The 23,089-nt window shown below is 42.0% G+C and overlaps 1 protein-coding gene across 2 annotated transcripts in view; it reads left to right on the top strand.

Moving 5' to 3' along the window:
- PSMB2 (proteasome 20S subunit beta 2) overlaps positions 1 to 23,089 on the top strand; it is a 69,370-nt gene that overhangs the window by 14,818 nt on the left and 31,463 nt on the right. Inside the window, exons 4-6 of one of the 2 annotated variants that reach the window (XM_054571962.1) lie at positions 13,048 to 13,210; positions 14,724 to 14,773; positions 16,781 to 16,906. In XM_054571962.1, the coding sequence (XP_054427937.1) occupies positions 13,048 to 13,210; positions 14,724 to 14,773; positions 16,781 to 16,888 (321 nt within the window). In that variant the 3' untranslated portion in view covers positions 16,889 to 16,906. Of the gene's footprint in view, positions 1 to 13,047; positions 13,211 to 14,723; positions 14,774 to 16,780; positions 17,009 to 23,089 lie in introns of those variants that run through there. The other variant, XM_054571961.1, reaches the window with a different exon arrangement.

Raw genomic sequence — 23,089 nt, 5'->3', positions numbered from 1 at the left:
ACAAATATAAATAAATATCTTTATATAGTTTTTACTGCATATCTAAAATCCACAATCTAAAGTAGTTCAATTGCGGCTGAGGATTTTAGGGGATTGCTAAGAAATTGAAACTAGGGAGGTAGTCCACATTATGAACACTTTAAGGAAAAAGCTTTATGCTAATAGCAGTGGGATTCTCTGGAAGCTTGTGGGCTACAAGGAGGTTAACATGATCAGATGAACTGTAGTTGGACCATTGACTGCTCTTGGGTAGAGCGTTTGGGAAAAGAAGCAGGGAAAGTAATGAGGAGCTTCCACGTCTGTTGAACAGGTGGCAGTAACTTGTGTTGAACCTAGGCTGCTGATGGTAAGCACTGTGTTCTAAGGGAAGGGCTCCTAAAGTGTGTGCTCCCCAGGATTTCCTTAGTACTCGCTATCTAGTCCCTGTGGACATCCGAAAACATGTACAATCATATATATTCCTATTAGTTTTTTTCAGCAGACTTACTTATTAACTCAGGGAGATGCATCAGCTCTGATGTTCAACATTAATAGATACTCATGGGCATGTTTAGGAAGTATAACTTAATATATGCCTTGTGTACAAAGCGTGGCTTCTGTACTTGAATTGTTGAGAACCGACTTTAAGGTATATGGAGTCTTAAATTTTTCCTGAAAACTGCCAGCTCATTAAAAAAAAGAATTCAAGTAGCCTTGTTGCAGACATGGTGGTGTTGGTTTTACCATTGCACAATCAGCAATTTTATTTTGATGTCATTTGGAGAAAGCAGTATTTTTGATTAGCAAGTAAAATTAATGTAGAAAACAAAAACTGTGTTAACTAGTTGGTATAATAAGGCATCTGTGCCGTGTTGCATTTCAACTCATTAAATTTGTAAACTTCTAATTACAGTAAAATTACAACTTTAATAGGAGAACCGTTCAAACTTGGGGTTAGTCATGGCTTTAGAGAAGTAAAATTTACAGATATTTTGAAATTATTGAAGGGGCCCTTTAAGATCTAGTTTACTAAAAGTTGAAGTTTGTTTGTTTGTTTGTTTATTTACTTTCTTCTTTATATTTGCTCCTAAAATTCAGATTCAGTTGACATTGTTGGGCGTCTGCTACTCACTAGGCCGCCTTCCAGGGACTTCAGCGCAGCAAGCGCTGTGCGTCCCTCACAGCTGTCAGGCAGGCGGTGCTGTCCCTTCCATCCAGATGGGGCCTTGAGGTTCCAAGGCCGAGTGACTGTCTCAGGTACCACAAATACAAAGTGATAATGGCACGTTTGATCTCAGGTCTTCATTCCTTTTTTCACAAGAATGCATGCCTATCTTAGGACTTACGGCATTTAAAATTATAATTTATTCAAACAATAATTTAAAGGGGGTTTTAACTTTAAAGTTTGAAATGTTTGTTGTAAGTGCAGGACCAATCCTGAGCTGAAGTTCAGAAACCTCAAACATTATAAGAATTTTTGCCAGTGTGTTAAACAAAAGTATTTGAATTAAAGGCAGATTTTTGTATTATGATTTTTGTATCCACCCACATCAAAGAGGTATACCAAGTACGCTCTCAGAGAATGTCCTAAGCTGGAGAAAAGCAGAGGGACACCTTGGTTAGACAGTCTCACTTTCAGAGTAATGTTTCTTTTATTCTGTCGTGGGCTTCTGAAAATTAAAAGGTTTGCTTCATTTGAGGTACATTTACTTCCTCTTTTTCTCAGTTTAGTGTAAGACTTTATAAACATAGGCCCTTTTAGCTTTCAGTGCTACACAAGATAAATGTACCTGAAGCAAGGGAGAGAAAGAGAAGTCAGGCGGTCAGTTTAATTTCCTTGATGTGAAGCTCAGCATGGTATTCCAATTTCGATCAGTTTAAACTCATGTTTTTTTCAGTCACAGGATTAATAGGAAACTAGGAAAAGTTCACCTTCCAACTTCATAGCTCCTTTTTTTTTCCCCTCTGGCAATGGTTGATGATAGGACTGGTCCCAGCTTGTGATCATGGAGGAGAAAAAGTCCAGTTTCTTCTCAGCTCCCCAGAACTGCTGTCTTAAATTTACAAGATCGGTCTTAGAGATTAGCCTCACTGTTTCATCTGTCTGTCTTTTACTTCTTCGCCTGCTCTTTCTCCAGACTTACCTCTCACCACTTTTTCACTCACATTCTCCTCTTCATAACGAATCATTTGCACTTCCCGTTCCCTGCTGTGGTTCTCTTGTATTTCTGCCTTTGCCCATTCCACCACTTTGCTGATCATTCTCTTTTGAATGTACTTCCACATTTCCAAACGGCTAACTCTTAATTGTGGGTGAAGGCGCAGTTCAGCATTCTTCAGGGAAACTTTTTTTGTGCTTTCCCACACATACACATCACCTCAATTTCTTTGCGCTCTCATGGCAGCCTAGGAGTACCTCTGTCATAGTGTGCTGTTGTGATTGTTTTATTCACTGCCTTCCACATGTAAACATAGGAGTGTGTGTTTGTGTAAATAAAGTCTTCTAATTGGCTGACTCTTCATTCATTCTCATGATTTTAGCTGTACACTGTTTTCTTTTTTCCAGCTGCCTCTGGACGGCTCAACTTAAGCTCATTGGGCCCAAGTTGAGTTATTTACATTTGGTCTACCACCTTTTCCCTTAATGAGGTTCCTTTTAACAACTTTTTCTCCCTCATTCTCTAGTCTAGTAGTTATTAATTTCTGTCAGTCCTGCTTTCTAAATACATCTGATACTCCGCATCTTCCCCTCTATCTCTGCTGCTGCTGCAGTAGCAGGAGAGTGGGGGCAGTTTTCACTGGCTCCTCCATGGATTATATACTGAAGTTTGTAGTCTTTATTTATTTAATCCTCAACCGAGGACATACTTACTGATTTTAGAGAGAGGGGAAAGAGAGAGAGAGGGAGGAGAGAGAGAGAGAGAGAGAGAGAGAAAGAAACACTGATCTATTGCCTCTCATACACAGCCTGACAAGGACTGAACCTGCAACCCAGGCATGTGCTCTGACCAGGAATCAAACCCATGACCTTTCAGTTTACAGGATGACACTCCAACCAATTGAGCCACACTGACCAGGGCTGAAGTTCATATTCTTTAGGAAGCCAATGACAGTATTTGTCCCAGCCCCTGTCATTCTACTTCCTCTCTGCTTCTGTTGAAATCACCTAATTGACTAGGTATATACGTGTCCCATATTCACCACTTCCCAGACACTCCATGTTCCTTTATGTTTATTTGCCTTCACATAGGCTGTTTCCTCCATCTGGAATCCTTTGTAACCCCGTCTGCCTTGTGAGCTTGCAGATTCAGGCTTCCACCTTTATCACCTGGCATAATGCTTCTCACAGAGTAAATGCCAAATAACTTTTATTGAATCTATAATATATTCACATTCCAAATGCAAAGTGAACTTGACTGGGCCGTCTATCCATTTCATAATTATCCTTTGTTGTCTCTGGGAACTCTCTCAGGACCTGGTTGAAGCCTTTTATAAACTGTGTACATTTATAGTTAAGGTATAGTCATCATTGTTATTAGAAAAAAAGATTGATGGATTTCCTTAATAAAGACTGTCAAAGAGGATCAGAATCAGAATACAAATGATTTTATATTGCTTAGGCATTAAAGGTAGATAGGTCTTCCCCAGCCCCATCTCCATTTATAGAGTTATAATCTTTTAGAGCTGGAAAAGGTACTTACTAGATCATGAGGACAGTTGGAAGTTGCTGAAGTGTTTGTGATTTTTTTTTTTTTGAAGATTTTATTTAATTTTCAGAGAGTGGGGAAAGGAGGGAGAAAAAAAGGGAGAGGAACATCAATGTGTGGTTGCCTCTTGCATGCCCCCTACTGGGGACCTGGCCCACAACCCAGGCACCGTGTCCTGACTAGGAATCAAACCAGTGACCTTTGGGTTTGCAGGCCAGCACTCAGTCCACTGAGTCACATCAGATGTTTTTTTGTTCGAAATAGTGAACATTGCAAGTTATACCACCAAACACACCTGAAGTAAATAGCTAATAAATTATGTTGGTTATTAGAAATAGGCTCTTGATTCAGAGTTCAGAGCACCAATGTAAGAAAGTAATAATTTTATTTGTTAATGAAGTTGAAAATTTGGGCAGTTGCAAAACAGTTAAGGTGTTGTTATCTGTTTAATATGTATTTATTGAGTACCTACTATATGTCTTACATAGTTTTAGACCCTTGAGGGGAGTCATAATGATCTGATGTTAAACCTGCCCTTTTAAAACTTAAAATACTATTGGTCATATGAGGTGTGATACATGAACTAGAGAACAATAGATGCTGGTATGCAAAATAGTATATTCTGAAATATTTGAGTGTGAAACTGACATTTACATATTGAATCATATTTTCACACTGATTTCCATTTTGTGGAGGCAGCGTGATTTCCTAGAAAAGCACACAAGACTTGGACTCAAGAAGTCTGAATTCTGGTCCTGACTCCAACACTAGTTAGCTGTGTGGCTTAGGGCAAGTCACTGTCTCCTTTTTGAATTGAGTCCCCACATTTGTGAAAGAGATACTGGATGAACTAATTGAGCTTTTAGATCCCTTTTAACTCTATACACTGCATTTTTTTGTGAAATACTCTCAGTGGCAAAGATGGAATTTTATTTAGGCAGCTTTAACAATTGGTTGCACTCAAAGAAATATCAGGCACGTCCCAGTTTTTGTTCAGTGTATTTAGAAGTCTATATTAAAACAGTATCATCACTAGACAAACTCCTTTGTCCCATTGATGGCCCTGCATCGCCTTCCAAATTACTGGCCCTCCAGGAATGGAGGTATGCCTCACATGCTGCTTAACGTTCCAAGGCGCAGCACATTGCAAAAGACTGCACCGTTCTCCAAGGCAGTTCTCAAAGCCATGTCGTCCTATTCAATTAGAGGTGGCAAAGGCTGGCCAGGCTCCAAAGGAAGACTGTCAATTCCTCTTTTTCTGTGTCCACGCTCTGCAGGATGCTTCCTCACGCCCACCTCTCTCCCCCTTGCTGTGACTTTGGCTTCCGCCAGATGTCACACTGCTGCTTGTCACCGCCCAGACTCTCATCACTGATTTTGTTGTTTCAGTGTATTTATCACAACTGTTTTCTTTAGCTGTAAAATTTATGGAATTTCACACTGTTAATCACTACAGTGTTTCTTTTTCATGAGAGAGGAAATATACAAAGAGTTGTATGCACAAGAGTTGGGGGGAGGGAAATGTTCCACCTAACTTAAGGGAAAGTTTGCGTGTTTGTTTCCTGTACACTTTTCATTCCTGAGTGTACAAAGGAATCGCTCAGTTCTACAGAACTCAGAGGTACTTGGACGGTCTATTTCAAACCCAGGGAGAAATACATAAAAGATGTACTTGCCCTAGCTGGGTGGCCCAGTAGGTTGGAGCATTGTCCTGTACATCAAAAGGTTGTGGGTTTGATTTCCAGTTGGGGCACATACCTAGCTTGCAGGGTCCATCCCAGGTTGGGGTGCATCCTGAGCTGGGGGGAAGGCAACTGGTCAATGTTTCTTATATTGGTGTTTATTCTCTCTCTCTCTCAAATCAATAAACATACCTTGGGTGAGGATTTAAAGAAACAAAAAAAAAAGATGTATTTATTGACTAGTTTCCTCGGCTTAAATTGTATCCCTTTTAGCAACCAAAAGAGGTGGAGAGTGTAATCGGCTCTCTGTGGAGGAACATCTTCATAATCTTTTTTTTAATTATTATTTTTGTAATCCTCACCTGAGGATATGTTTATTGATTGTGTGTGTGTGTGTGTGAGAGAGAGAGAGAGAGAGAGAGAGAGTGCGCGAGCGAGAGAGAGAAACATTGATTGGTCTGACCAGGGATCAGACCTGCAGCCTAGGTATGTCCCCTGATGTGGAATTGAACCCACAACCTTTTGGTGCTTCGGATGACGCGCCAACCAATTGAGCCACCCAGCCAGGGCCTTCATAACCTTATTATCTATTCAGCTCTGTTAGGTAGTAAGATCCTAAAAATAATGGTGGTGGTAGTAATGATGGTGATAACAACTAATCTGTATTATTAGTATGTATCAGGCATTACATCAAGTACTTTATGTTTATTTAATTCTTGCCACTGCTCTATAATAATGTACACTGTTTTGTTTCTTTTTTACTGATTACTGATTCAATTTTGTTAGTAGTTAATCTGTTCAGATTTTCTGTTTTCTTATGATTTAGCCTTGGAAGATTGTATCTTTCTAGGAATTTATCCATTTCTTCCAGGTTGTCCAAGTTGTCAGCATATAATTTTTCTAAATCTTTTAAATTGTTTTTCAATTACAGTTTATATTCAGTATTACAGTATATATTTTTAAGATTGTATATATTTTTAGAGAGAAGGGAAAGGAAGGAGAAAGAGAAACATCAATGTGTGGTTGCCTCTCATGTGTGCGCCGCCCCCCCACCCCTCCCCGGGACCTGGCCTGCAACTCAGGCATGTGCCCTAACTGGGAGTTGATCCAGTGGCCCTTTGGTTCACAGTCTGGCACTCAATCCACTGAGCCATACCAAACAGGGCCAATATTAAAATATTTTGTATTAGTTTTAGGTGTACAGTATAGTGGTTAGACAATCATATGCTTTACAAAGTGTTGTTACCCATCTTCCCCCCCCCCCAATATTTCTAGTACCCACCTGGCACCATACTCCGTTATTGCAATATTATTGACTAGATTCCCTATGCTGTACTTTACATCTCTGTGGCTATTCTGTAACTACCAATTTCTACTTCTTAATCCCTTTACCTTTTTCAGATATCCTCCCAAGCCCTTTCCTTCTGGCAACTGTTTGATGTACCCTGTTTTTATCCTGTTGTATAGATAAGGAAATCTCAAAATGACTTAAAGCTCACCACTTTAAAAATAAGTTTATGTCATTTTTTTTTTTTCCGAGGGAGCGAAAGATACCACATTTGTGTAGGTTTTTTTATTTCCCACTTGTAAAAAAAAAAAAAGCAAAATTTTGGTGGTGCCTTATTTTAGAAGCTAAAATTCATTTTAAATTCCCAGGATGGTTCATCTAAATTTTTTTTCTTAGTGTATTAGCTAGATAGAACTTTAAGCACCTTGGTGTTTGCCCTGCAAGCTTACATTGAACAGAAAGTGTCTCAACTAAATGTTTGGATTCATTTACTGGTCATTTAGATGTTTACGTTAGTCACAATTATATATAATATTCAGTCCTGGCCTTTGCTATGGAAGATGCTTAGACATATAAGGTACAGTTTCTCCCCTTGGGTGCCTTATAACTTTATCCCCTAGATTTGCCATCTAAACGATTAGAATAGTGGAGACAGACAAAAACTAAATTATGTCATACACAGAATAAAGATTAGTTTGTAAAAGGGGATTCTGGCAATTTGGTAATGATTGATTAGTGTTCCCGTTTCCTCTGAATAACTGGCCAATTCTCACATAATACTGATCATGGGGAAGAAGGGGTGTGGTGAAAAAGTAGACAGAAAGTGAGGCTTAGCACTCAGGATGGACATACCTGTAAGGCCATACCTGTAAGGACAGAAACAGCATGAAGGTACTTAGTAAAAGGTAATTTACTCTCCAAATCTGGATGTAGGATATTTTTGGTTTTGTTTTTTCAGGCTTCCAGAAAATCTCGTTTTTGCCTTTGTCAATCTCAAGATAGGTAAGAGTAGGCTGACTAAAAAGCAGGTATGCCCTAAGTGTTAATGCTTGTGCATGTTTTTGACAATAAACACTTTAGAGCCACTGAAAGGAGTCTGGAAAGGAGAGAGGGGGAAACTTATTTACTGCATTTTAGTATGTGTCAGGCAGTGTTCTAGGCACTTTTTAAAAATATATATATTTTATTGATTATGCTATTATAGTTGTCCCAGTTTTCCCCCTTTGCCCCCCTCTGCCCAGTCCCCCATTCCCTCCAGCAGTGCCTCCCACTTACTTCAGGTCCATGGGTTGTGCAGATAAGTTCTTTGGCTACACATTTCCTATACTGTTCTTAAAATCCCCCTCTCTATTTTGTGCCTACCAATTTATGCCTCTTAATCCCTGAACCTTTTCTTCCATTCTCCCCCTTCCTCCCTCCCAACTGACGACCCTCCAAATGCTCTCCATATCTATGATTCTGTTCCTGTCCTCATTGTTTGCTTGGTTTGTAATTTTTAGATTTGGTTGTTGATAGTTGTGAATTTGTTGACATTTTAATAGTTTTGATCTTTTTTTTCCTAAGTCCCTTTAACATTTCGTATAAGGGTTTGGTGATGATGAACTCTGTTAGCTTTACACTGTCTGGGAAGTACTTTACCTTCTCTTCAATTCTAAATAATAGCTTTGTTGGATAGAGTAATCTAGGTTGTAGGTCCTTGCTTCTGATCACTTTGAATGCTTCTTGTCAGTACCTTCTTGCCTGTAGGGTTTCTTTTGAGGAATCAGCTGACAGTCTTAGGGACATTCCTTTGTAGGTAACTCAGCTTTTCTTTTGCTGCTTTTAAGATTCTCTTTTTATCTTTAATCTTTGGCATTTTAATTATGCTGCATCTTAGTGTGGCCCTCTTTCTCAGTTCAACTTGTTTGGGATTCCCTGTGCTTCCTGGACTTGTATGTCTATTTCTTTCACCAAATTAGAAAGTTTTCTCTCATTACTTTTTCCAAATAAGTTTTCATTTTCTTGCTCTTTCTCTTCTGGCATCCCTTATGATTCGGATGTTGGTACGTTTGGAGATGTCCCGGGGGCTTCTTATCTTTCCTCATTTTTTTGAAATTATTTTATCTTCTTGCTGTCCTAATTGAATGCCTTCTTCTTGCTTATGTTCCAAATTGTTAATTCAACACTCAGTTTCATCCCCTCCACTGTTGGTTCCCTGTAGATTTTTCTTTATTTCACTTAATGTAACCTTCATTTCTGCCTGGGTCTTTTGTATGCTGTTGCCGTACTTAGTGAGTTCTTTGAGCATCCTGAAACCAGTGTTTTGAACTCTGCATCTGATAGGTTGGTTATTTCTGTTTCGTTTAATTCTTTTTCTGGAGTTTTGTTCTGTTCTTTCAATTGGGCCATATTTTTTTGTCTCTTCAATTTGGCAGTCTCCCTGTGTTTGTTTCTGTGTATTAGGTAGAGCTGCTTTGACTCCCTGTTTTAGTAGCGTGGCCTATTGCAGAAGAGCAGACCTGTCTGGACGAATGTAGCTTCTTTATATCTGGTTGTTGGGTTTCCATACAGCTCGATTTTCTGGTGGTTCTGGGTGATAGTTGTTTTGTAGTCTAGTAATTTTTTTCTGTAGTTTTGCGAGGAGCTGAACTGTGTTTACTTACACTTCCATCTTCTCAATGGACATTTAGTTTACTTCCACTTTTTTCATTATAAAAGTAGTTGCCTCAATATTATTGTATGTATCCTTTGGGGCGTATGTGTGAAGATTTTAGGTGAGAGGTCTCCAAAGTGGAACATATGTAATCCAGGGAGTATATCATTTTGGTCTGCTTCTTTTAAGCATTGCTCTCCTGTCTTTGTCCTCCTTCCACTGGGCTCTCTGATCCTCTGGTGTCTCCTCCAAGTAGATTACTGTTCCTGTCTTAAGGAGAGATTACTGTCCAATATAAGGGAGACGAAGCACAGAAGGACTACGACAGAGTCTAGGTACTTTTTTGCAAACATCTCTCCATATCCCTTATGAAGACATATGAGGAATTTATCTTGTATTTCAGTGCCAGGAGTAGATGGGCTTCTCCTGAGTACATGGATGCTGTGATCTTCATAGATGATTGTGTTTCCCTAGTAGTAATTCTAGTATTTTTTGAGCCTTTACTGTTTTAGGCACTGTATTTATCATTTATAAACATTATCTCTTTGAATCTTCACCACAGCCCTTTTGTAGTAGGTATTTTTCCATGTTTTCAGTGAAAACAAAAAATGAGAGAGGTTAAGTGACTAACTTTTCTAAAGCCACGCATGTGGTAATAGAGTCTAATTTCGAACTCAGGTCTAACTCTGCAGTGCAGCCCAGCTGTTTCTTCTGAGGTATTTTTGTATGTTCTTGTTTCATTCTAAATGCCTGACCTGTAGCCTAAATTTTTCTTTACTTAGCAGCCCGTGTCTAAAGGGAAGTAGAAAGAGGAGGACCCAGGAATCCAGCAGAGGGCAACAACATTAGTGCATTCTGTGAGGGGCTGGCAGTCGATTAAAAGTTGACCCAGTTCTTAGAAGTAGGACCTGTCGCTTTCTGATATTTGTTTAGTGGTTTTCTTAATCTTTCCTTTTGTGATATTAGGCATTAGCCACACACACACACACACACACACACACACATATCTATGTATTGTATTCAGGTATGATTATTACTTATTCAGCAAATATTTATTGGACATATACATCATTGAACAAGCCAGATATAGCCTTGACTTCATGGAGCTTATAACTGGTATAATATTTGAATAGGTGGGCTGTATCTTGCATATTCTAAGCATTTCCCTAAACACACCACAAAGAGCTACGCGTGTGTGTGCTGTGACTAGTACAAAATTGAATGGCATGGAATTTGTCGGATTCCAAAAAACCTAATGAATCATGAATATGAAGGAATGTAACAGTCAGGAAACCCATAACCGTGGCTTAGTCATTTTGAATGCCGTGATTCTTAGAGGAGCGAGAGCCTGACACTATACAACATTACACAAAACTTTACCTGAAATTTTAAAAAACTGGTGTGAACCAGAGATCTTTGATGGAGCGTTGTCAGAAGAATTTCAGAGACTGCAAGTTGTTACACAGATGTATTGATTTAATTAGTCTAGATAACACCATTTATTTATGCTTAAACATCTCACACATAAAAAAGTTGGTAATTCGAAGTCACACAATCATTTGTGAGTTATCTTCTATGCCACGTGTTGTAACTTCTGACTACCAACTTTGACAAGTGTGTGTGTTGTCAGATGCTTAAGCATAAATAAATGATATTATATAGAACAACCAAGCAATACAGTTTGCTTTTGGAATTCTGTTGACATAGTTTTGTGTAAAATCTTTTGGTGGCAACTTTTAAAATCACATTAACTGTTTTAAATACAGTTTAATCTCATAGTATGGGAAAGATAGTCATTGAAGACAGAACGTATCTGGGCTCTGCTGGTTAGGCCTCTTTGGATATCTGGGTAGATCCTTAATATACCATTGCAACTTGATAAAATTGTTTTGGTTAACCATACAGTGGGTGTTTTGGTCAATGAATGAAGAAGAGTAGTTATTTTCTTGGCAAAAAGATGAATTATTTTGTGATAGGTAAGAGACTATAGTATTAAATCTTTTGGGAAGGGAAACTTGTTAGAATCCCCATATCCCCCCTCCCTCACACCCCTTTTGTTATTCTGATTTTAACTACAAGAACACCAATGTATTTTATGTTTGCCTCATTTTGCAGTACTATTTTCACACTTCAAAAAATGCTATCAAAAGACTGGAGTGTAGCTAATATACTAGGAATTTAGGCAGCATCTTTTCTTGCAGAGTTGGGGAGACCTCACCTCTATTATTTTTTCTCACCATACTGCCTAGAAGATAGAAAGGGGAAGGATTAATTAACCCAGTTTTACACATAAGGAAACAGAAGCTCATAGGGGTTAAGTGTCTTGCCTAAGGTCAGACATACTAAGAACATAGTCACAGAATGCAGCAGAGAATTCCAGAGCCTGGCAGAGTGTAGCACACTACCCACTGGGAAACGCGATAGGCAAGTAATTATTTTCTCAGAAGACTTGACTACTGCTGGTCAATTCTTACTCCTCGGAGACTATCAGCCATCTTATCCCCAAGGCAGAAAATTGTTTGCAGGTTAGAGCTACTGTGTAATCTTGGGCAGATGTTACTTAGCACAGCTGGCTTTGAATTTCAAGTAAGTATGTAATATATTTTCATGTGTTCTTCTAATATGAGTTTCTTCAGGCTGCCAAGTGCCCATGTTAATCAGTGTCCAAAGAATGTAAAATGACGCTTTTATGACCATTAGCTGTTACTACTTCATGCTTTATAATAGCGGGCATAAAGATACTTTAGGGATAAGCACAAAACCTTGGGCAAAGCCTGCTTACTATCTGCTCACTGAGGCAAAATGCAAGAGGAAAAACATTTTGCAGAGAAAAAGGAAGCCATATAAAATGGGAATCTTGCAGCCAATTCCTAGGGCCATAGACAGACTGAATTTAACATGAAAAATGGTCCAGCTGCTATAGACAAATGTATAATCCATTTGGACATGAAGAACAAGGCAAACTTAGTCAAGGTTCTCTGCAGGAACTTGCATTCTTAGACTTACAGGTAAAATAAAGGACACCTATAAATCCAAGTTATAGTTACTTTTTATTTGTCTTATTAGTAAAACTTCTTGGTTATCTTAGGAGAACCTTGTTATATTAGAAAAATATTAGCATTTCACCTACATCTACAGTTCTTCTATGTTTCGTCTTTTTAATTTTATGGACTTCCATTATTGTTGTCTGCATTAAAATTTTAGTGATCTGACTTACATATTTGAGATCTAGTATCTTTCCCCAGCCCAAGAATTGTTTCTTTAATAGTGGAACATACAGTTAGCTACCTAAGATTTTGGTTCAGGTGCTCAGCCTAAGCCTTTTTATTGAGGATGAAATAAGCCTTTTTATTTAGGATGTGGTTGGAGCCTCTGCTTTCTTTAGTTTGTGGTTTGACACTCTCAAAATTATGTTTGTTGATTTCAGCAATTAGGAGAGAAAGAACACCCGTGCTTTGCCTTTGAAATGCCTTTGTAATAGGTTCTGGTCCACAGGCTTTAAGAAGAAGGCAGCTTTTTCATAAATCTTAAAACTCCTTAAAAGTACTTCAAGTGTTTTTCTATTCAAAGAAAACAAGCTGACCTCCCCTAAACTCTTACCACAATCGAGGTCCTTTAGGTTTCTCTGAATGTTTACTTTAATTATGATTTACTTAGTTGCTATTTTTGTCACCAAGAGTTGGAATGTCCCACTTGCCACAGGAACTGAAGTTGGTGTTCCGGTTTTGACGATCCCTTTGCTGTGTCTTTCTTTGGCAGACCCCGTATCATGTCAACCTCCTCCTGGCTGGCTATGATGAGCATGAGGGTCCGGCACTCTACTACATGGACTACCTGGCAGCCTTGGCCAAGGCCCCTTTTGCAGCCCACGGCTACGGCGCCTTCCTGACTCTCAGTATCCTGGACCGGTACTACACACCAAGTAAGTTCCAGCAGTCCAGGTAGGGAAACGTAGCAGAGCCCCATTCTCAGCTGCTTCCTGGTTCTGTGCGCCACCCCTTGGAGATGGGTGGCCAGGGCTTGAATAGAAAAGGGATCCTACGAAGCACATTCAGGAACCCTCTGGAAGCTTCTTTCTCCTCTGGGTCAATAGGTTATTGAAAAGGTGATACAAGTCCCTCTTTTACCAAACAAAATGAGATATTGCATGTGTCCAGAGCTGGGCTTTGGTTTGTTTTAAAGAGGGGTTGGGGTAGTCAATAAAACTAATTCTTCAGTTATAAAAGTTCAGTTTTTCCGCTCCTTTTGCCTTGCATAGGTGCTGATTTGTATCAAAGCTATAGAGAATGAGCAAATAAACCAAGTGGTTTGTGTTTGTTTTGAGCTTGTGAGGATGAACAGTTCCCCAGCATGACAGCTGAGGATTTCTTTGCTTAAATGTCAAAGCTTTTGAAGGCCACAAGTCTGGGCCCTTCCCTTGGTTTTTATCACCTAATGGCTACCCATTCCTGCAAGATAAAGCTGTGTCTCTATTTGTCAGTAAACTGTCAGCTTGGCAAAGCCTTTGACACAGGGATGCTTTTGTGCTAAGTTCTATCTTCTGACCCCAGTTCCAACTTTGACATTAGCCACTGTGAGCAATAGGCACTTGGGGGTCTTAGCTTTAACAGGCTATAGAGGCAGCACAGATAACCACCTCTCTCCTTACATTCTTTTCTTCCCTGACCGTATAGTAAAAATCTGGCTTATTCATTCCTTTTTTGGTGCTGCCCTCTGACTCACCCTCAGCCTTGCCAGAGCTCCAGGCCACATCCTGAAAAGAACTAGCCTGACCTCCTAGAGACTGTTTCTGGGCTTGGCATCTGTCAGTAATACAGCTGAGTTGCCCACCAAAATAACCACCAGCCACCCCTGAAGTCTAACTGCGTAATATGTCATCCCAGTTTGATATGCCCATGGACAGTTCCTTTGGCTCCTATTTTAGGAGTCTTGGCCTCATCCTATGAATTCTCTTTCCATTGTTAAACTGAGACCCAGCTGGGAAAGGGAGGCTAAAACTCTGGCCCTGTCTTCCCTTGCCCTGATTTGCAGCTGGCTAGGGCAGATGGAACTGGTTTAAGCCCTGGTATAAAGGGGGGTTTGGGGGTGAGGAGGGGGGATGGGCTTCATAAAAAGAGGCAGGCCGCTGGGCTTCTCTAGAGGCAGGCCCCGGCCATGGGAGGCGGAATTCCGTCATGCTTACCCTTCCCTGTAGCGAATCAATTCGCAATGGCTTGTGGCTGCCAGAGCATTGGGTCTGGGGCACCCTCAACTGCATATGGAGTCAGTTTGTGGCAAGCCAGAAGGCTGGGGCTTTTTTTATTTTTTTGTGAGGGGGGAGCTTTTCCGTGTGTGTGACATGCTGACCTGAAGTTTGAAACGTAATCAAAAGTCGCAGTGGAGAGTCGGGTGTAATGGCAGCCCCTTGAGTGCTTGGCCTCTGTGTTCTCTTTCAGCTATCTCCCGTGAGACGGCCATTGAGCTTCTTAGGAAATGTCTAGAGGAGGTGAGTAGCTCCCTTGGGATGCTGAAAGGACTGAAAAGAATGTTTTGTCTCTCTGCCAATATTGTTCTTGTTCCTCGGTTACATTTTTTCTGACCCGTGCCAGAAGGTGTAATAAATACCCATTAACTAGACGTGAAGTTGCTGCCAGAGACAGAGTTTGGTGGGTAATAAGCTTATTTTTTCCTCTTATGGGTCACCTCCTTAAAAGTAATTTAATTACTTTTCTTTTTGGTTCATCCAGACCAGTGGTTCTCAAATGTTAGCATGTATAAGAATCATCTGAGGAACTTGTTTTTAAAAATCAAACAGATTCGCCCCGCCCCCTTCTGGTTCGCTTGTCCTGGTATAGAGCCTGAGAATAGCTAACTAACAGTCCCGAGTGGTTTTGTTGCAAGTGGTAACTGGGCCATACTTTCAGAACTGCTCCCTACACTTTGTACCTGCTTTATCGTTGTGCCACTGGGAGTTGCCATACTATCTGCTCCCATTAGTAGTGCACGAGTCCTGAGTCCTGGAGAGAAAGCCCCCCCGAGAATTCAGGAGACCATAGGAAGCAACTGGGAAGCTTTGGGCAGAGGGGAGAGTAGCCTTCAGTTTATGAGGATAGGAACACGGACCTGCCACCCAGTCTAGTACTGCTCCCAAGGAGCCAGAGGCTTTGGAGTATGAATGGAGGATGAGGAGGAAAAGAAAGCAGCTCCCTTGGGCTTCTTCCATTCTTTTACTGTCCTTGTGGCCTAAGGATTGACTTGAATTTGTAGTCCAGTGAGAGAGTGAGAGGGTGAGAATAGGGGAAGGGCGGGGGGCCTCTGCACACAAGCCTGTCGTTTTCAGTCCGCAGTACCCTTTCCCCCTCTTGTTTGTAAATCCCTTTCCAATGCAGAAGCTGAGAATAAACTCGTGTACTTTTCTTAACCATTGAGCTGAGAGGCCATATTAGTCTGGCAGCCCCAAGTGTTGCAAGAGGCTGCCAGGAAGAAGCCACTGGACTATTAAGTGCTTTGAGACTTTATTCCTTATAGATCTAAAGGTGATCATATTAGAAACTCAAGTTTCCTCATTGCCACCTTTTCTTGATCTCAAATCATGTTTCTGGGTAGTAGGAGTCATCAGCCAGAGAGGACTCTGAAAGTGAATTGGTTGTTGCTGCCCAGATGGCAGCAGCAGAGGAGATGGGGAACATGGCGGGAGGGAGAGCTTTGATCTGGGCAGGTGGACGTTTCTGAGATAGGCTCCTAAGGAAGCCGGTAGAGAGCTCTGTGCCTTCTCTCTGGAGACTGTAAGTGAGGTGTCCGGGAAGGGTCGCCCCAGGAGCAAAAATGCCCTCCAGTTGTGCCCCTCAGTGATCCCCAGCCCGGTTAGTGGGGCTGTCTGCTCCCACGCACGGAGCCCTGCCGCTCCTTAGGGACAAGCCTCTTAAGCAGAGAGTCTTGTGAGAGTGCAGAGATGTTCCTGTAATGACAGGTCGGCTTGGCGTGGAGGAGACGGAAGCAGAGTTCGTTCCAAGAGCAGTTCTGCTGACGCCCTCCCACCACCCCTACAGCTGCACACACACACACACACACACACACACACTCACACCCCAGGCCCTGATAGTGCGGGTGGGTGACTGGAGAAAACTCTGGTCCAAAGCGAATTCCTAGGGCAGTCACTCCTCTGTTGGCTTATCACATTGAGACATTTAAAAAGACAAGTCTGAGTTTACTAGGCTGGTTGGTAGAAGACTGAGGCATAGAGCGTTGGATTGTGTCAGCCTTTCACCGGCAGACTGACCAAGACGCCGCTCCCAGCCACACCTCCGGGGTCTTGCTCACTACCTTCCAGTCAGCGTTCGCCTGCAGTCGGGCTTTCTTCAATGTCTCACTACCAGCTGCCCGCAGTGGAACATAAGCTCACAAAAGCAGGGACTTTTATCTGTTGGTACACCCAGTGTCTCAGTCAGAGCCTGGCCCATAGGTAGCGCTCAGTAACTATTTGTTGACTGATTTCCTTCATGTCTCCCTGCAGCTCCAGAAACGCTTCATCCTGAACCTGCCAAACTTCAGTGTTCGAATCATCGACAAAAATGGCATCCATGACCTGGACAACATTTCCTTCCCTAAGCAGGGCTCCTAACGTCATGCCTCTCTCCCTCTTGCCAGGGAACTTTTTTTGATGGGCTCGTTTATTTTTTTCTACTCTTTTGACCTGCACTCTTGATAGATGGTTAATTCAGAATAAAGCTGAATATGGATAAATTGAGCTCTCTGGTTTCAGTTTCCTTTTAGCTGGCATGACCTCAGGAAGGAGGTGGAGGAGGGATTATCTGCTGGACCTTTCTGGCCAGGACGGTCTTTCCTCCTGTGCCTTTCCCTTCTTTCATGCTCGGACTGCCCTTTAGCCGCTGACAGCCCTACATTCTATTTCACTGCCTCCCTTCCTTCCCATCTAACTTGTTCATATATCATGACAGTTAATGTCTCATGCCCTCTACAGCAGTGACTCTTTTCCCCACTAAGCTAAAAATGTTTTAGTTAATTAATTAATGTGAAAAAGTGTTTCATGCACTTAGTAAAAAATGCGCACAGTACAAAGATACATAGTAAAAAATGTTTCTCCTCTCTATATAATTTGATCATCTGCTTCCCTTCCCAGAGGAAACTTCAGCTACTCATTTCTTATCTGTCCTTTAAGAGATATGCTGTTCCGGCCCTGACCGGCGTGGCTCAGCGGTCTGGGCCTCCTACCACAAAGCAAAGGGTTACTTGTCCAATTTGGCTGTGGCACGGGCAAGAGGCAACCTGTTGATGTTTCTCTTGCACATCGATGTTTCTTTACCTCTCTTTCTCCCTCCCTTCCCTCTCTCTAAAAAGAAATTTTTTTTTTCCCCAAAAGAGAGATGCTGTTCCTGCGTAAAATGTGCACACATATATTCCCTTTTAAAAATAAGTCTGCACTCATTCCCAGATTCCAACTGAGTAGGTTTGGGACATAAGAATATTTCTTATAGCTCCCCAAGTAATTCTTACCCTCAGTCATGATAGAGAACCACTGGATTGAAGTTTCTTTGAAGCAATGATCAAACTTGAGCATGCAGCCCAGTCCTCGGGAGGGCCTATTGAACCACAGCTTGCTAGGTCCTACCTCTATGGTTTCTGCATGTTTGGGGTGCGGCCTGGGATTTTGCATTTGCAACATTTCCAATTGTAAGATGAACCCTACTTTATCCAATTCTGTGCTACTTTTTTTTTTTTAAATACTTTTTTATAAAGATTTTATTTTTAGAGAGGGGAAGGGAGGGAGACAGAAAGGGAAAGAAACATCAACGTGTGGCTGCCTCTTGTATGCCCTCCACTGGGGACTTGGCCTGCAACCCAGGCATGTGCCCTGACTGGTAATCGAACCTGAGACCGTCTTTGGTTTGCAGGCCTGCACTCAATCCATTGAGCCACACCAGCCTGGGCTGTGGTACTCTTAATACCACATAAAGACAGGTTTTTGGTTTGTCTGAAGTGAAAGTTCTCTCTTAAGATACTACCTACAGATCAAAATGTGTGTTAATGGTCTTAACTTCAGATTTAAATATAATACACTTTAATACACCAATGATAAATGCTTTATACCCTGAGAAGAAAGTTAATTTGATACATGAAGGAAAAGAGATGATTTGTACGACCATAGCAGGTTCAACCTCCAGTACCGCTGTGAATATGCGTAGTTTCAGGCTTTGACTAGATTCCTGAGTTTCTAAAGCATCTGTTGTTAAAGCTCCACACGTGGTTCAGATAACATGCCCCAGCTGAGTGCCACTGCTAAAGCACAAGCAATCCTACTTCATAATTTTCTCATTTGTAAAACAGTTCAAATTACACCTTTTCTATGAGGATGCTTATGAGGATTCTGTGAGGCAGTGTAAAGCATATAGAACAGGGCCTGGCGTGTGGAAGAGCTCAGGAAGGGTATAATCATGGGTAAACTCATCGTTCTGCATCCAGGCCTCACCAGGAGTGAAATGGTTCTCTGCCTTCAAATGTGTCCCCAGGGCAATCTGGGGCCGCCCACCAGCCCCCCTGACTGCCAGTCTCTTCAATCCGGATCTCCTTGTGAGCTCCAGATCAACTTACCCTAAGTATCCTAACCCTCCAGCCACCGGGACATACTCGACGCGTCTAAAGCTGAGTGTTACCATCTGCCCCTCTCCCCACCTCCTGGACAGCATTCCCCCTCAGACAAGCAGAGCCACCAGCTCTCACGTGCCCAAGCCAGAAACCTAGACATCAGTTATTTTCAATAAACTTGTTTTGGAGTAAATCTGATTTTATAAGAAAGTTGCAAAAATAATCGAGTTTCCTTACACCCCTCGCTCAGTTTCCCTTTATGTTAACATCTTACACAGCCACAGTACATTTGTCAAAACTAAGAAACCAACATTGATTGGTACAATAATATTAACTAAATTCCAGCTTTAATTCAGATTTCACTAGCTTTCCCACTAATGTCCTTTTTCTGTGCTAGGATAGTCGAGGGTACCACATTGCCTTTCGCTGGACATCATTTTTGATGTCCCTTCTTTTCCTCCTACCTTCACGCAGTCGCCAAGTTCCAGCAGTTTAACTTCCTAAATCCCTTTTAATAAAAAATTGTCATTCTCATTATTCTGATTTATTTCCTATCATTTCTTGGACTATTTTAATGGCCTCCTAATTTCTCTGCTTTTAGTATCTTCCTTGTTCTTTCTCTCTGTACTCTAACAAGTTCTATTGTCCTTAAAACTCTCCTCACTTAAAACTTTCTGATATTTCTATTGCTGATAGAAGAAAGCCCAATTCTTTGGTTTGACATGCTAGGCATTTCTTAGTTCTCTCCAACCTTCCATTTTTTCCCTCTTCTACACCTTATGAAACTCTTGATCCAACTGGATTTTATGGCCTCAGCAAGCCTTTATGACTTCATTCCGATATACCTACTGTCAGGAGGGTAAGCATTGCTTCTTGGACTTGGCTTCCAGATATGCATACGTATGTGATTGAGTTATGACGCAGTACAATGATATTTTGTAATCTGTTTTCTTCTACCAAATTTTATTTGTTTAATGCCAGCTATGATCTAAATCGATTGCCTGGAGTTTGAAAAACACTGGGAATGTACTGATTCTCTAACACTCCTGGCAACGCAGAAAGTCTTTCAGTTGGTTCCCATCTGCTTTCAGGTTATTAATACACAGAAAGCCATTTATCCTCCCAGCCTGGGGGTGAGAGGGAATAGGTTGGGGAGGCTGACGTGGAACTTCTGAGTGCGGTGGAAGAGGGCGCTGAAATAGCTTGAGTGCTGTTGCCAGCTGAGCAGCAGTGGCTGAGCCTGCTCCGCCTGAATCCTGATTAGTGCTTAGAGCCCAGAGTCCTTTCGCTGCCTGTCTCTTTGTCTAGGGGAGCAGCTGTGCCCCAAAAGGAGAAGGGGGGACATGTAGGGATCCTCTCTAGATGTCTGCTGCTCGCTTAGGTCCTGTGTGTGAGTTACAAGTATGTGTTTAGGAGGATAAGAGCCTGCATCTCAGCCTCACTCACCTTCACGAGGTTTCGGGGAGGTGTGTATGGCTTTCAGTGGCTGCCCTTACCTTTTTCCTCCTGAAGCACTATGATCCTTTAAAAGAAAACAGGAAAGTCTTTTTCTTTAAATGAGTATAAACTCCAAAAATCACGATGCTTACCCAGTCTAAGTATTCTCCATTTAATTCACAGCTACTTGTTTTGCAAAAAGGAAGCCATGTAAAACCATCTGTATATACTTTTTCTTTAATCATCATCAATATTTCCTCAGGACTAAACCTAGTTAAATGCTAAAACACTATTTTGCTATGGGGATTTAAAAAATAAAAACTTTAACTGGAAAGAACCAAATGCTGAGACCTCATTAGAAGTTTCTGATGCCAGTTAGAGTCTCCACATTGTATTGCTGAGTCTGCATGACCTTGACCTTATACTGGAGGAGCAGAGCCTTGGGACCTGACAGGGTGGGCTTTGGCCTCTGAGCCTCTGCAGGGGGCCTTGGGGCTCAATGGAATTGAAAGGATGGTCACGGGCCAGAGGGATCTGGGTTAATCAGAAGGATCCATGTGAGTTCCACTTAACACTGTGACTTTGGGCAAGTTGCTCTGAGCTATCATATCCTTCTCTCTAAAATAGAACTTGGTGAGGACTACATGGTTCATAGGGAATGTTGTCCAGCACTGAGAAGCTCCTGATAAGTTTGTTCTTCTTTGTTCACTGTAGAGATACTTACAACCTTTTATTTATTTGTTACTATGTGCTGGGCATTGTTTTAAGTGCTTCACATCTGTTATCTCATTTAATCCCCTCAACTTCCCATAGTCTAAGATAATTTTAGTAGTTGTATGTCCTATCTTGCCAGGCCCAGGGCTTTTAAAGCAGAGCATACGTCCAGGCTTTCCTCCATTTTTCCTTCCATGTGGGTGGGCTGAGGCAGTGAAGTGTTTTGAGAAGAGAAATCACATCTTTGCCCCTTTACCCCAGAAGATGATGCTTAGACCCCATGTTCACTTCACTTGCGCTGAACATTCAACATCTGTCTCTGATAACACACCTGCCAAGAACTGGGGGGAAAGCATTTTTGGTAAAGAATACAGTGAGTGCAATGGTCTTGAGACATAAAACAGTGGTAATGTGAGGAACAGAAAGGAAACCAGTGTGGCTGGAGCATAGAGCAAGAAAGGGACTAGTTTACGGTAAGGATGAAGAAGTAGGCAAAGTAGACCCTTGCAGGGCTTCAGTAGGAACGTGTACCACTGAAAGCAGGGAGAGAAGTTGGAAGACCTGCAGTGGCCCAGATGACTAGGGCAGTGGCAGAGGAGATAAAAGAGGATAGACCGATGGATAGGGTGTAGGAAAAGAATCAAAAATGACTCCCCAGTTTCTGGCTTCAGTAGCTGGGTCCAGAGTGGTGCTTTCTACTGAGAGGGTAAGTGCAGAGGAGGTCACGGTTTGAGTACTTGAGTCAAGTACTCCGTTTCGGACCTAAGTGTGAGGCGTCTGTTAGACAATCCAGAAGAGACATCAGGCAGACAGCTGTGCATCCAAACCTGGGGTTCAGGGAGAAGGCCCCAAGGAAGGCCGACATCAGAGGCCAAGTAGAGATGGAGCCAAACTTGGAACCAGCGAGATCAGGAAGCCTGGAGAAGTCAGGAGCCAGAAAGAGAGTTTCAGAAAAGAGCAAGTGATCAAATATGTCAAATGCTGCCCTGCCCCATGTGGCTCATTTGATTGGGTGTTGTCCAGCAAAGCAAAAGTTAGCTGGTTCAATTCCCGGTCAGGGCACATATCTGGGTGGCAGGTTCCGTTTGGGCTCATATGAGAGGCAACTGATCGATGTTTCTCTCCCTCTCTTTCTCCTTTCTCTTCTCTCTAAAAATAAATAAAATCTTTTTAAAAAATAGGCTAAAGGCTGCTAAGGCCAGAAAAAGGGCCTTTGGACTTGACATTCTGGCCCTCGATGGCCCACAGACTGGTGGGGTTAGAAGCCAGATTGAAGTAGGCTGAAGGGTGATTGGGGGCAAGTAAGTGGGGTTAGGGTAACAATCTTTCACAAACTTTACTGCAAGGGAAATATATGGGGAAAGGATTTATGTTTTGTAAGGTAAGAGGTCCTAGAGCATGTGTGCTTTGCGGAATGATTTAGTAAATTACTCAGTAAGAAAGGGAGAGACTGATGATGCAGAAATGGAAAGACCCCTGAAGACTGCAATCCTCAGGAAGGCAGGGGAGCTGGACTAGTATTTGCTTAAAACACATACACACCCAGTCACCAGCATTCACTTGGACACACACGAACCCACCACCTATGACTGACACATTCACAAGTCTCAATACCATACATACAGACCCAGGACTCCATACACACAGCACACTGACAAGCCAGATAGACCCGCCACCCGTGCCCCATCTGACACAGGTGTCCACAGCCCCCTCCTATGCCTCCCCCTTAGAGGTCCCTTCCCACTGCAACCCCTTTTCCTCAGCCCTAGGGCCTCTTGGGAGGCAAATTCAGGCCTGGGCTGAAGAAGGACAGGGGAAGGCTTCACATCCAGTGAAAAGGTTTTATTGCAGTAAGAGAAGGAGAAAGCATTCTGAGAGTTAGGGACGTACCTTGACCGGCAGGGTCAAGGGAAACAACCGCCAATACAAAACCTCAGTGACAACTTCAGGGTCCCTGACATATCTTTCTTCCCTCCTGTCCCCCTCCCCCAGTAGCCCTTTGTGAGCCAAAACACCCTCTGCCTCCTGATCCAGCTGGGCATCTTGGTGTGTGAGCCGAAAACAGTGA

The sequence above is a fragment of the Pteronotus mesoamericanus genome, unplaced genomic scaffold (genome assembly GCF_021234165.1).
Source record: "Pteronotus mesoamericanus isolate MK-2021 breed Mesoamerican mustached bat unplaced genomic scaffold, CSHL_Meso_final contig_221, whole genome shotgun sequence".
Classification (NCBI taxonomy): domain Eukaryota; kingdom Metazoa; phylum Chordata; class Mammalia; order Chiroptera; family Mormoopidae; genus Pteronotus; species Pteronotus mesoamericanus.
Note: the sequence above shows the minus strand (reverse complement) of the source record. Positions and strands in the feature narration are given on the sequence as shown.